The sequence below is a fragment of the Aricia agestis genome, chromosome 6 (genome assembly GCF_905147365.1).
Source record: "Aricia agestis chromosome 6, ilAriAges1.1, whole genome shotgun sequence".
NCBI lineage: Eukaryota > Metazoa > Arthropoda > Insecta > Lepidoptera > Lycaenidae > Aricia > Aricia agestis.
In genome coordinates, this window is record NC_056411.1 from 19422054 (window position 1) to 19436574 (window position 14521).

Below are 14521 nucleotides of genomic sequence, written 5' to 3' on the forward strand. Positions count from 1 at the left end.
ACCCAGCGGAATAGAGAAACAAAGGCCTGAGCAAGAGAGATGTCACTATCAGTAACACTGCGTGGTAAAAAGAGACGTGTGATACATGACAGCAGCACTCTTTTTTTGACGTCCAGTCGGCACGTGCCACACGTTGACAATTTAATCTCATAGAAATCATGTTCAATCATGCTTGTGTAAATGTATAAGTACACATATTTTTCACACAGATGAAAACCAATTTTGGTTTCGTTTGACAGCTCGAGATTGTTGCTCTATTCCGCTAGGTATATTAACTTTATGGTGCGGACGTTAGTAATTTCGTCGTGTTAAGTCAAACCCAGCCGACAGATTACGACGAACATTAACATTGATTTGACACTATCCTACCAAATGACGTTGGTCCGTCAACTGCCTATGGGCCATGAATCAATTTCTTCGATGGTACCTCCAGAGTAGACAGAATGATAGAGTATACCGACTTAGAACTGATATTGAAATTTTTAAATTTGACGTATTATGACGAAAATCGTCGCTAGGGTTGTTAACCTGTTACCTACGAATTTAAAACTAGGACATATTCGATGGACGTGTTCCTCTTTGGTCGTATTGTTGTTTGTGTTTTGGCACATACGCGATTAAAATTGTCAGAATCCAATTTTGAAATCTTTATTTCAAATATTTAAAAATAAATTATATCAGCCAGCGCGAGGCACAATCCGTTCATAATCCTAGTGAAACCCGACGAATTTGACAGATATTGAAACCTGTCCGTTTCTTTGCAGTCGAACTACTCGTAGTTATGTCTATTGTGGTACCTCCAAGTATATTTACGTAGAAATTCATTTTTGCGGAAAGTAGGCCCCGAAAATAATGTACGTAATGAGCGTATCACTACGTACATTATTTTCGGGGCTCAAAGTATTTCCACTTTCATCAAAATCAGTTCGGCGTCTTCAGCACCAGGAAGTCATAAATTATTTAATATTTCAAAAGATAAAGAAGATTATAAATAACTAGCGAATTAATATGCGAGCTCACATTTGTTCAGAAACGTGAATAGTGAATCATTATTATGTAATTAGCGTCCAAAACAAAAGTTGCACAAGCGACCCGCGGGCCCGCACTCTCGCGACTGTTTAGCGATGTGTGGCCATAAGCGCAGCGGGTAGCGACGCGACAGAACGCATCTTATGATAATATGAATACCGGCCAGTACTGAATTCGTGTTATTTTTTATGAGAGAAGCCATTTTATTTCCGCCGCCACCTGTACGTAATCTGTACGGCCTCTATGGACGCTGCCGCATTAGCCATATTGTAACGGCCTGTTTATAAATACCTGTGAATAGCTCATGGTTATGGGGTCTATTTGTAGTGAAACACACAAATCACAGGGCAGGAATTTCTTCACTGCACAATTAACCCATCAATCCCCAAGCGGCACCCGGCTGTCGCATAGCTCTCAATGTCTGCGATTGCCGATTCCCACGATCAAGGTATAAAATATCAATGTAAAAAAACTAAGCGATAATACTTTAGGGATTGTATATGTCCCTTGTATAGAGGTCACCGTGAAAGTAGCAGCGCTGAAAAACTTTTTTTTACCTTTGTATATTTGGATTTTGGAATTTTCGGATAATTTAGTACGCAACACCGCAGCCCGCTGATGTCATGGCCTCTCGGTTATGCGGCGTGGGCCATCCAGTTTAGCGCGTAACCGTCTGCGATGCAGCCAACACACTGATATATGCGATTATTTACTTTTACTAGCATAACTAATAGGTCTACCAGCGGGGCTAAAATGGTTACTTTGAAGAATCATGATATGAATCATAATATGATTCATTTTTCTAAAATCGCAAAATGCAACTCTGCTTGCAATTCATTTCTGTATTTTTGTACTGATTTGACATTTGTCATTTTGACAGTTTTTACAATTCATTTGCTGAATTGATTGAGAGGAATTGCTAAATGTGACCATTTTAGCCCCGCTGAATCTCATGGCATTAAGTGAGAAATTCAATGGACTATAACAATACCGGGGTAATTGGCATAAATCATTTGATGCTTTTTTTCTTATAGCGGCTTATTCTGTGTGTGAAACATGCAAATATAAAAAAATCCAATGATCAAGGATATTTTTTTGAAAATTTGCCATCAGATACTAGTAGACCTATATACATTATTGATCTAGACCAGGGGTTCCCAAACTTATTTTGTCTATTGCCTACTTTGAGAACAAATTATGAACTGTAGATAAAGCTTTTAAAAACTTTTCCTTGACGAAACTGTATCAAAACAGATCTTTGTGTTAATAAATACTTAAACAAATACATTTAGAAAGAAATTAGTGAAATAAAAACGAGACAAAGTATAAAAAGATTTTATTTGTATATTCAAATATTACAAGAGTACGTAATTCTAAAAAAGGCAAGCGCAATACATCGACATGAGATTTTAGATACAAATGACCAAACACTTCTTAGGCTATCCAAGATCTTAGATTTTTGGAGACTATCTATTTTCAAAATTATCTAAAAAACTATTTGGTCGAATGTACCCCAAACACATTGACATTATAAATACTAAAAATAAACTTAAGCCTAACCTGTACAAAATTATAACTTAAACTAATCAAGTATAAGTCTTTGTAATTATTTCACTTATCTTGAAGTGATAAATAAAAACAAAATATAAAGTTGTCTTCTGCTAATACGGCTACTGCTAGTTCTACTAGAAGAGTGATTGACAGAAGACAAGGATAATCATTTATCACATTTGTTTTTATGTAGGTTTATATTTCCAACGCCGAGAAAATACAAAACCAATAGGAGTGTATGAGTTGATAATAAATATTACATCTATTATCTAAATGAAGGCGATATTAGAAATAGGACATGTAATCCAAATAAAGGCAAGATTTATAAAATGCTTCGAAGGTAAAAAGTGAAAATTATAGCTTGCCAATCTTTTTAAAAGAGAGAAACAGCGTCAATCTAACATTGCTATTTTTTCGTCTAGTTAGCTTCTTAAAAATTAAAAAGCTTTTCCAACTTTATCCACATACAAAAGTTTGAAACTTGAAAATCATCATTCTTCCTAAAATAAAATATACAAATATATACAAACTTAGAATATATAAAACTATAAAAAGAAAAACTTTCCCTGGGGGGTGAGCCAAAATCTTTTCGTTTTCGCTTCGTTATAGAATCGTCGATGAAAATGTATGGAATTGACATAAGCGTTCGTTAATACTCGTCTTATGTCATTTCCATACATTTTGATCGGTGATTCTTAGATAACGAAGCAAAAAGGAAAAAAAATCGGCTAAATGGCCAGGTCGTCCCCATCTGGCAGAGTGCCTAGCAAGCTGACAGCATTCCCACGCTGGATGGCAATTGCTATCCGCTGTGCCAGGTCATTCTTCTTGTAAACCTTTTTTAATAATAATTATTGCATTCCTTACTTCCAAAGTCACAACCGAAACACTTTAATTCTACAGACTTAGTATATTAACCTTGGTGGTATTTCATACCGCTACACTTATCACACTGACTATCATATCTCATCTCTTCAGCTGAAGAAGGCAGCGAAGGTCTTGAGGAAGGGATACTCCAGCAGCAGCGTCATAGGTATCGCCAGCCAGTATGACCACCATAGCGTCGACAGCGCCTCCCCAGCCTGAAGAAAAAAGTCAGAAATAGTCAGCAACTGTCAGCCCCTAGGAAAACCAAATTGTCATCGCTAATTACTGCATCGAGTTTTTCAAACAAAATGCCAAATGACACCAGTATCAGTAAGTCTGAAAGCTTTTGGCTAAAATACTTCCGAATGAATATGGCATGCTGGTGTACTTTCAAGATAAAAGGATTATTTTTACTTGAATGTGTTTGATGGCAACCCTGTAGGCCTACTACGAAACCCACAGAAATAAATCAAGATAGAACGGCTAAGCGAGTGGAGTACGCGCGTTTCAATCTTGCTCTGTCGTGCAAGATTCATTGAACGTTCGTTCAGTCAGCGCGCACGTGTCTCGACTTTTTGCAGCAATAAGTTGTTGGTGTATCAATTTAAATAAATAAATAGACTTGATTACACCGGAGCGTTTGTGCAAAAATGTCTCATTGTGCAGTATCTAATTGTAAAAACAGAAGTATGAAAGTGAATCGGTCAAAAGGAGGTATTTTTTGCCACGGGTAAGTTATTTGTTTTAACTAAAAGCAAAGAAAAAATTGACACGAGCAATTCCTTAGCAACGGACGCGCGTCGCCGTTCTATCTTGATTTATTTCTGTGACGAAACCGTTTTGAGACAAACAATCGGACGAGAATGAATGCTACAGCCCCTGACTTTGTTTACTAATTTATTTCCATCGCTTGAAGTACTACTTACGACTGAGAAGACGGAGAAGTCAGTGAGCGTGCGGCGGCCGGCCACGCCGGACATGTTGATGCACCAGTGCAGGCACACCACCGACAGCATCAGCCGCCCCGACACCTGCCAGCCGCGCCACGACATCACGCGACGGAAGTAACCTAAAACGTGAAAGTAGTATGTAGACTGTAGACAAAACTAAAGAAGGACTTATCTGATAATATATCCCATCAAAGTCGCCCTAGGATATACCTACCTACGTCCATACTAATATTATAAATACGAAAGTGTGTCTGTCTGTCTGTCTGTTACCTCTTCACGCACAAACCACTGAACCGATTTTGCTGAAATTCGGCATGGAGATACTTTGAGTCCCGGGAAAGGACATAGGATACTTTTTATCCCGAAAAAAATGCACGGTTCCATTTTTCCGGGATAAAAAGTATCCTATGTCCTTTCCCGGGACTCAAAGTATTCACATACCAAATTTCATTAAAATCGGTTCAGCGGCTTGGGCTTGAAGAGGTACAGACAGAAGACAGATACACTTTCGCATTTATAATATTATTATGAATTTTAATCTGAATCATTTGTATGTGTATAAAATAGTTTAATATATAAATAGAAGGCACAACAATTTCAAATAGTTTAGATGAGCTGATAGCATTCCGAATCTCAGAGCTATTAAAAGTCAGTAATGTTGAATAGTTATATTATATATTTTGTATATGTTAGTGTATGTTATTAAATTTATATACAGTATATGTTATTAAATTTTCCTATCAAGTAATAACAGCAAAGATAATAATAGCAAATAAAATTGATTAAAGTTAAGATGCTCATGATAAGACACTCACTGTCGACATTATTGCAGGCGTAAAGTATGAAGATGCAAGCGAGGAATGCGAAGACGGGCCTCTCCAGACCTAGGTAGATGGCGGTGAACAGCGGCGACTTGTACTCCACCAGCAGGTTGCCCAGGCAGATCCAGCCGAGGCAGAGCGGGGCCATCAAATGGTATACAAAAGTAAGGAACTGAAATAAAAGACAACGATAAAAAAGAATAGAAAAACACAAGGATAGAAAAATATAACGAAGAAGTACCAAATATATTATCAATTCAATTTCAATTCAAATCGTTTATTTCAGACAAAGTATAGTCCATATTATTATAAATAGAAAATTACATAATATACAATAAATGCATAAAAACTGTTGAAGCTGCCGCGTACTCTACTCATCAGGGATGCAGATCTTTTTCGCATTATTGCTGCAAAGCCGTCCACTTCAGCATCCGCCAACATCCCTGACGTGCTACAGAATCGCGGCAGCCCCACCAGTGCCCGAAACCCATTATTATATTGGATCCACAGGGCACTATAAGCTCCTAGCTAGCGTATGTTTGACGTAGCGTATATTTATGAAAATAAACACGGCCATGTAGGTCCATATTGACACTATAATATGCTCTAAATAGTAGCAAGAAGAGAAATGATATTGATAGCTAAAGGATCAAATTGAAAGAATATGAAAAATATAAAACAATTTGACGAAGGTGGTAAATTTCAAAACCTTGAGAAATTCAAATTGTTACTTATGAGAATGTTACTATAAAATTGTTATTTTTAAATGGATGGGATAGCATACCCTATGTTTGGTGATGGGGTAGTCGGTCTCCTGTACGTAGTTGTGTATGTGCGCCAGCAGGAGCCCCATGAAGCACGCAGGGAGACTGCCCCACGGCTTGATGTAGTACGCGCTGAAGGACTCCACCTTCGTGAAGAGGCTGCGGATGTTTCTGGAGGAAAAGATTAAACGTGAGTTATTAGAGAAAGTGTATATCATCTTGTGAACTCCAGTAAATACTTATTAATCGATTTCCTTTACTCGCGACCTTTACTCGCGCTAGGTTTTACTCAGCTCATCCTTATAGCTTAGATGCGTTGTAAGGTAAAAGTTTATTCATTTACATTAATTATTAATTCAATACATTTTGGCTTTGAGTATACCGAATGCGTCATAATATTAATAACAACCAGAAACAATTTATGATTAAACCCACCAAACATCCTATGATTAAACAACTATTGAACTCACTCAGGTGACGTGATGTACAGCAGCACCTTCCAATCGAAGTAGTACGCGAGGGCCATGTTCAGCAGGATGGAGCCGACGGTCAGCGCCAGCAGCACGGGTATCGGCCTCCAACGCCGCTGCTCCAGGACTATCAGCACTAGCGTCGCCACCACGAACAGCTGCATGTCCGCAGCCATGTACCTGTTGGAGACGAGAATTACTAAAGTGTGACGGGTCATGATATAGCGCCAATCGAAGTAAAGACGAGTTTTACTGTCTTTTTCCTAAAATGCTCCATGCAAGTTTGTCACTGGGTAAGTTCCCTAACCAGCTGCAGTAGCCATCGTTTGGGAATATCCCGAAAGTGTTTTAAGCAATTTAGATATTTTTTCACGGAGTTATAAGTAGAGAAAAGTATCAAATTCTACGAGCTCCATAGCAAGATTTTACGCCACCGCACCTAAATTATCTATTGCAGTGGAACAGAAGATCGGGTGGTTATAACGAATGGAATTAAGCCATACCATGTCTGCAGCAAGCAGTGGTTGTTGGAGTCGAAGAGGTTGTGCAGGTAGAAGGCGTGCAGCCAGAACTTGCTGCGGCAGATGTCGCTCTCGGCTCCCACCGTGCTGTCCCACTGCGGCCCGTCGCCGGCGCGCTTCCACCACGTCGCGGCGTATGCTACCACGCCCAGGTGAACTGGGGACAATCTGTAAAAGGCCAAGTCACTTTATAGTATAAGTCAAGTATCGTGACACGGTTAATGTAATAGATTTTTGTATTGCTACAAAATTTTGTAAGACAGACTTGTTGTGTACGTCTATGGTCAATAGGGAATAATCATATTACATTGAAAACTGGTAAGTTAAAGGTTCTCAAGAAGGTCCAATTTGAAAGTCAGGTTTGTTGATCACAGATTTTGTATAGCTTTATATAGAAGTATTGTCTATGTAATTAGGTGAGAGCATAGTAAAGCAAGTTAAAATAAACTAACTGCCGCACTCAGAGACATTTATTTTGGTTTAATAATCATGATTAATTTAATGTAGAGTTTGACAGATAATTATTATGGCTTATGTCAAATTCTTAATTTAATTACAGTTAACTAATAATTAATGTTCGTCTTTGGGTGCGGCGGTTAAATTGTAGTTTCTAAGTTTTACATTAGCAACGTTTCAATCTGAGCAATTGCATTTATCTATTCCAATTTCTTTATTACCTGACCACCCTATTGAGTATCCTCAGCGGCAGATCCCTCAGCCTCAACTTGTGTTGTTTGGCGTAGATGAGCGTGCCGTACCCGTACAGGAAGTTGGACAGCACTATGAACAGCTGGATCATCGAGGATCCATTCCGCAGGATTATCGTGAGGGGGTTGTGGAGGATCTGGAACGAGTGAATATGAGTTTGGTATGAGATGATTCAGTTGGTATATTCGCAAAATGATCATGAGAGGGCTGCTTTAAAGATCAAGAACAGTGTAAGCCCAGTAAGAGACAATTCAGTTTGTAGATACACGTACAAAATAATAGTCATCACAATATTATGTTAACGCCTGTTAAACATTTTTAACCAGTTTGATGACGCAAGACTCACTAAAAACGTAAATGGACTATAGATATCAAATATCAAATTTCAGCAAAATCAGTTCAGCGGTTTGGGCGTCAAGAGGTTACAGACAGACAGACGAACACACTTTCGCATTTATAATATTATATTGTGTATAGTGGATGGATATAAGTGAAAAATGTTGCAATGTGTTTCTTGATAGCATTTTTCGCTTTTATACTTATACATCATGCCCACTTGCAGTTAAAACTATACCTTTTCAAAGAAGATGGGGTTGCCGGAGTAAAGGTAATGGTCGATGGTGACCGTGTGCGCCAGCACCACGAACAGGATCATCGTGCACCTGAAAGGGGGGTAGAGAACATTTCATTACACAGCAGCTTTAGGGGGGGTGATGCTAGGCGACCGCCCATGGCGCCAGATAAAAAGGGGCGTCGAAGGCAGGCAAAGAGGGGCCTGCGGCTTCTCTTTTTTATCTCTACCAGAACTAAAAAAATCGGCCAAGTGCAAGTTGAACTCGCGCACGACGGGTTCCGTACCACAATAGAGCAAAAAAAAATATATCAGCCAAGTGCGATTCGGACTCGCGCACGAAGGGTTCCGTACCGTTATAAAGGAAAAATAGGCCAAAAATTGTGTTTTTGTATGAGAGCCCCCCTTCAATTTTAATTTTATTTTAATATTATAATTGAATATTAAAGTATGTACATATAATAAAGGACTCTGTGAAAAATTCAAGTACCTAGTGCCATCCTAGTCCTAGTCCTAGTTCTAGTCCTAATAATATTATAAAGGCGAAAGTTTGTTTGGTATTTTGTATATGATTATTGGTAAAAACGGGACCCTATTACTAAGACTTCGTTGTCTGTCCGTCTGTCTGTCTGTGTGTCTCCCGGCTGTAACTCAAGAACCGCTATAACTAGAATTCTGAAATTTTCAAAGATTGTGTAAATCTGTTGCCGCTATAACAACAAATACTAAAAACAAAATAATATTAATATTTAAGGGGGGCTCCCATACAAAAAACGTGATTTTTTTGGCCTTGTCTACTCGATATCAATAATGGCAATAAATAGGCACTTGAAATTTTCACAAAGGCCTAAAATATATGACGTTCTTTAATAATTAATAATAATATTTAAATAAAATTAAATAGGGGCTCCCATACAAAAACACAAATTTTGCCAACTTTCGCTCACGGTACGGAACCCTTCGTGCGCGAGTCCAACTCGCACTTGACCGTTTTTTTTCTTTTTAATTTAAACGAAGACTTACCTGATGCCCTGTATGGGTTTCAAGTTAAGCAGTCTCTTGTCTCCGTCCTCGTAGGTGGCTGTGAAACGCGCCCAGTTCGCCCGCACCGACCACGCCCTCAGCAGCTTGCTTTCTGGAAATGTGGAGAATGGATCATGAGTTCCGGTAGACACCTACGTTTCCCCGCAGACTGCAGACTTCGAATCGGCTGAAAGTTTGATCGGATTGGGCTGTTAGCGCGCACACTACGCCAACTAAACAGTCAGGTTGGTGGTAGGCGCGCACACCATGAAACATCGGGCCAACTGCTCTCACACGTTCCATTCACAGCGATAGATTATTGAATGGAAAAATTTACACGATTCGGATTTCTGCCGAGTCGGCCGACCAATCGGCTTCGTGTGCGTGCTTGTAAGAACGTCGTTCTAATTTAGCAATCGGCCGATAGTTTTCCGATGGCGTATAGCCCATCAAACTTAATTATCGGCCGACTAGGTGTCGTTGTAATAATATGCGCACTTCCATACAGCTTCATACTGATCTAGAGCCCAACTAAACTATCGGCCGATTAAAAGTCTGCAGTCTGCGGGGGCTCTCAGGGTTGACCCACACGTACCACAACCACACCATAACCGTTGCGACAAAATGTAGTCATCTGTATCACACATGCGGTTAACGACCCCGACAGTTGAATGTGGTACGTGTGAATAGTCCTATTCATTGTCAATACAAAGTATACGCCCGACCACGTGGTGTGGTTGTGGTCGTAGTGTTGTTGTTACGTGTGGAACAGCCTTTATTGTAACGGTAACCGAATATAGACCGACAAGAGTATTTTAAGCCGTGGTAAATTTTTGAACTAAAGCTGCTTTGTAAAATATTGTCCTTTTAAAAACTGAGGTTCCATAGAACCCTTACGCCCCCATGAATATTATCCCGATGCCTTGTGGCATTTTTAACCGACTTTCAAAAAAGAGGAGGTTTTTTTTTCGGTATTAAATCGTACAAGGGTCACAAGATTTCACAAAATATTAAATCTATGAGAAAAGTCATATGACAGCAGTTTGACACGACAGACAAGGCTACAAAGTGGCACCTGGTGACAAATAAAATTTCAAACCGCTAGGTATATTAACTTTATGTTTCAAACACCCTCATCAAGTTCAGTACAGGTTGCTCTTGATAGTCAAGTGGATCTTGATAGTCTCTCGCCTCATCGGCCATCTTTCAGATTTTCTCGATCTCGATATTTAAGTAACGCTTACTTCCTTCTCCATAGGTGATCAGGTCATAGGTGGTGCCGAGGAAGTTGAAGAAGAGGATCAGCAGCAGGGCGCCAACGAACATCCTCTCTGGTGCGTCCGGCGGCCGCTCCGGCGTGTTGGTATAGCAGTGGTAGCTCTCCAGCCTGCCCTGCGATTGTGGAAGCAATCGATTAATATGGATTTAAGTGGAAGTAAAAGAATCCATCTAATTAATGATTATCATAGTAAAATTCGGTTTCTCAAAGCGGAAATTGATTTTTAGGTACTCAGTATACTACATACATAATATTACTATGATTTATACTATCATGACTTCTTCAGTGTAGAGAGAGCCCTAATAGGTTGTCAATGTCCTCAGAGATAACGATTTGGAATATAGGTTTTTTGAATTATGCATGAGTTACCATTCTATATATGGTTTATGACCTACCTGCAGGCGGTACTTGTCCAGCTGCTTCTGCACGCACTGCTCGAAGCGCCAGGTGGAGTTGACCTCGGTGGAGGGGCAGCGCTCGCTGACGCAGACCCCGCGGTGGACGAAGCTGCGGTTGAACATGCTCGTGTCGCCGGAGATTTTCTGGAAGAGTTGGTGATGAAGTTAGACTACGGTTGGACATAGGCATGATCATATCCTGGTGTGGTTTACCAGAGATTCCGCAGGAGGATCCTTAAAAAAACGCGCGTTTAGAGTGAAATAACAACATATAATATTGATTAATCTTCTGCCCACTGCATAATATTATAGTTTACGTTGGATTGCCTGGTCGCTATACATTTCCCGATTTTCGTTTCGAAATGAATGTAATAACAATGATGGCTTAACGTAACAATTCTTTACTTTATTTTATTATGTAATTTGGGGCCGTCTATGGGATATTCGCCCATTTTGCTTGGTTCTTCGCACCAAGGATAATATTAAGTTAAGAAATACTATTTCTTCATAAAACGTTAAGAGAACACAGTAGATATTTAACCTTGAGTAAAATTATAGGCAGCATGTTTTATGTTTATCAGACAGGATACATTCTTTATGTATATCGTATGGGTCCGTATTCCGTGTTCTGCTCGGCTTATATGGCGAACTTGAGAAAACAACAAACAGTGGAAAATTACTAATGGGTTTGAGCCCGTTTTGTAAAGTAATGTTCGCTTTGATATTATCCTGTTTTATTTCATGTCATAGTTTAAGTTAAACCAAGGTGTAAGAGTAATCTGTAAAGAAAATATACATTTTTTTACGAAGAAAATCCGCTAAAAACGCAATTTTAATCATAGAGGCAATGATAATAATTAATTAATTATTATTATATATTATTTAATATTCCATAACCATGCATTTAAGACTTTAATGTTTCTTGAAGATTGATTTTAGCCTGCCATCTTTTCCGTACGTCAACGGCATCTGCCTTCATTTTCCCCGACCGGATGTATTCTATACAATTGTATCACTAGAATCAATCTCCCGGAAATCAAAACATCTACCATTACATTTAACATCCTGTAATCACGAAATATTTATTGATACCGAGATAATCAAATATATTATTAAGGTTTAACGTAAATTTTTACATAAACTAAACATAAAGCTTACATATATGAACAATGTTAACCAATTTTATAATTTTTATAAGAAACTAATAGACCTACATCATCATACATACAGCCTGCCTTTAAAACATTTCCTTTGGCTTCGCCTTTGTCGGTTGAAAAGCAACCACTTCCAACACATTGCAAGGTATAGAAGTAAGTTTACCGATCGTTACCTGAGCTTATAAGTAACAAAAAAAAAACAAAAAAACAAACAGACGTGGGAGAGCCATGCTTCGGCACGAATGGGCCGGCTCGACCGGAGAAATACCACGTTCTCACAGAAAACCGGCGTTAAACAGCGCTTGCGCTGTGTTTCGCCGAGTGAGTGAGTTTACCGGGGGCCCAATCCCCTACCCTATTCCCTTCCCTACCCTACCCTATTCCCTTCCCTTCCCATCCCTACCCTCCCCTATTACCCCTTAAAAGGCCGGCAACGCACCTGCAGCTCTTCTGATGTTGCGAGTGTCCATGGGCGACGGAAGTTGCTTTCCATCTGGTGACATGTTTGCTCGTTTGCCCCCTTATTTCATAAAAAAAATATATGGTGCTCTATAGTAGAGCGTCCGAGAAGTTCCCGAGTTTATTAATGCTTAAGCTTATGACAAGAAGAAAAACAAATGGTGTAATCTCTACCTTGATCAAATTGAAGGTGGGCGAGGGTTTCTCCGAAGTAAGCTGGAATCTCCCCGAGCAGTACAGCCCCTGGGGCTCCCGCAGGCAGCGGTCATAGTGGTCCAACTCGTACAGCGTTGGCAGACGGTGAAGGGGGTATGGAGAGTCATCTGGAATGGGGGATAAATTTAGTCAATTAATGTGTGGTTTTATAAAATTATTTAACATAATACTATAATTATTTTCTAGTGGTTTGATAGAATAATTACATTTACTGGAAAGTAACAGAGACAGAGAACGGAAATGAGGTGCTTCTTGATCTATTTAGTGAAAAAGACAAAGATATGTATAGCAATTTTAATAATATAAGATTTAGATTTCAAAATTTTCATGTTCAATTTAGGTACACTTAAAAATAAATACTAAAATAAGGACTATTCCAACAATAATCAAGTAAATTTTATTGAAAGAAAAGTCAAATCAAAACATAGATAGATTGGTTCACACTCGGTGTTACCGGCCGAAAACACTGAGTGTGAACCAATCAGTGAGGCCTTTTTAGTTCTAAGTTTATTTTCATAATTTCGATTCTAGTTTTACAAAAAACATACAAGATTTGTAGGATGAAAATCCAATACAAAGCCACAAAAGGCATATTTGCGTAATCTTGAAAATTTGGCAGAGTTAAATGGTTGCTTTTATGATAAAAAATAAAAATACGGTAGTACATCCGATATTTATTGCATAACCAGTTAGCAATAAAAGTAGTAATCGCTTTTAACAATGGGCGAATATTTCATAATTCATTGATTCATTATAAGGCTAGTTCGCTAGACTGCGTAGTTTGCTAAGTCTAGGTACTTAGCAAACTATTAAGGTTGCGTTTCCACCAGAGATGTGTTGCGAGGAATGTGTTTTTGAGAACCAATAGAATCGCTTCATTGACGTGAGCTTGCCGTGACATCACTCAGTGCGGCGATGCTATTGGATCTTAAAAACACATTCCTCGCAAGTCGCAACATATCTCTAGTGGAAACGCAGCCTAATACTATGAGTAGATCTAGATTCTAGACAATGAGTTTTGTAAGCATCACTGAATCCCTTGCGTCACTTTAACGTAAAGTATGACTCAATGTCAAGGGCACCATAACATCATAAAGTTAATATTCCTAGCGGAATAGAGAAACAAAGGGCCTGAGCAAGAGATGTCACTATCAGTAACACTGCGTGGTAAAGAGACGTGTGATACGTGACAGGAGCACTCTTTTTTTGATGTCCAGTCGGCACGTGCCGCACGTTGACAATTTAATCTCATAGAATTTATGTTCAATCAAATTTCGGTTTCGTTTGACAGGTCGAGATTTTTGCTCTATTCCGCTAGGTATATTAACTTTATGCGTAACATAGATGCTAAATTCTAATAAAAATTAACTATCAGAGAAATTGATGCATGGAGTTTCTAGCATAATTTGCTCAGGTTAAGTCCAGTTCAGACGGCAGATCACAACTACCATTGACTTAATATCATGGCTCAACTAAATAACATGGCTCCACCGAATTCTACATTAAATTTGGCATAAAATACATATAGGTATATAATATGATATAGCACACAGTGTGTGATGCTTAATTATTGACATTGCGCTCAAGTAATGTTAACCATTTGATAACATAAAAAGTTATGAATTGAAAAATATTAATCAGTCAAGTGCGAGTCGGAAAGCTCGTAATATGATAAATCCCTCGTCATCATTGGGTAAAAGTATACGAATTGTCTACACCTTTTTAGCGGTGTTTTGC

The 14521-nt window shown here is 38.9% G+C and overlaps 1 protein-coding gene across 1 annotated transcript in view; it reads right to left on the minus strand.

Moving 5' to 3' along the window:
* Positions 1–3410: 3410 nt before the first annotated feature.
* LOC121727667 (O-acyltransferase like protein-like) overlaps positions 3411–14521 on the minus strand; it is a 45455-nt gene continuing 34344 nt past the window's right edge. Inside the window, exons 2-13 of the mRNA XM_042115631.1 lie at positions 12743–12891; positions 10950–11096; positions 10520–10667; positions 9276–9387; positions 8256–8343; positions 7651–7817; positions 6956–7141; positions 6453–6632; positions 6003–6153; positions 5213–5390; positions 4374–4516; positions 3411–3662 (exon numbers count right to left, since the gene is read on the minus strand). Coding sequence (XP_041971565.1) covers positions 3555–3662; positions 4374–4516; positions 5213–5390; positions 6003–6153; positions 6453–6632; positions 6956–7141; positions 7651–7817; positions 8256–8343; positions 9276–9387; positions 10520–10667; positions 10950–11096; positions 12743–12891 — 1757 coding nt within the window. The 3' untranslated portion in view covers positions 3411–3554. The remainder of the gene's footprint in view (positions 3663–4373; positions 4517–5212; positions 5391–6002; positions 6154–6452; positions 6633–6955; positions 7142–7650; positions 7818–8255; positions 8344–9275; positions 9388–10519; positions 10668–10949; positions 11097–12742; positions 12892–14521) is intronic.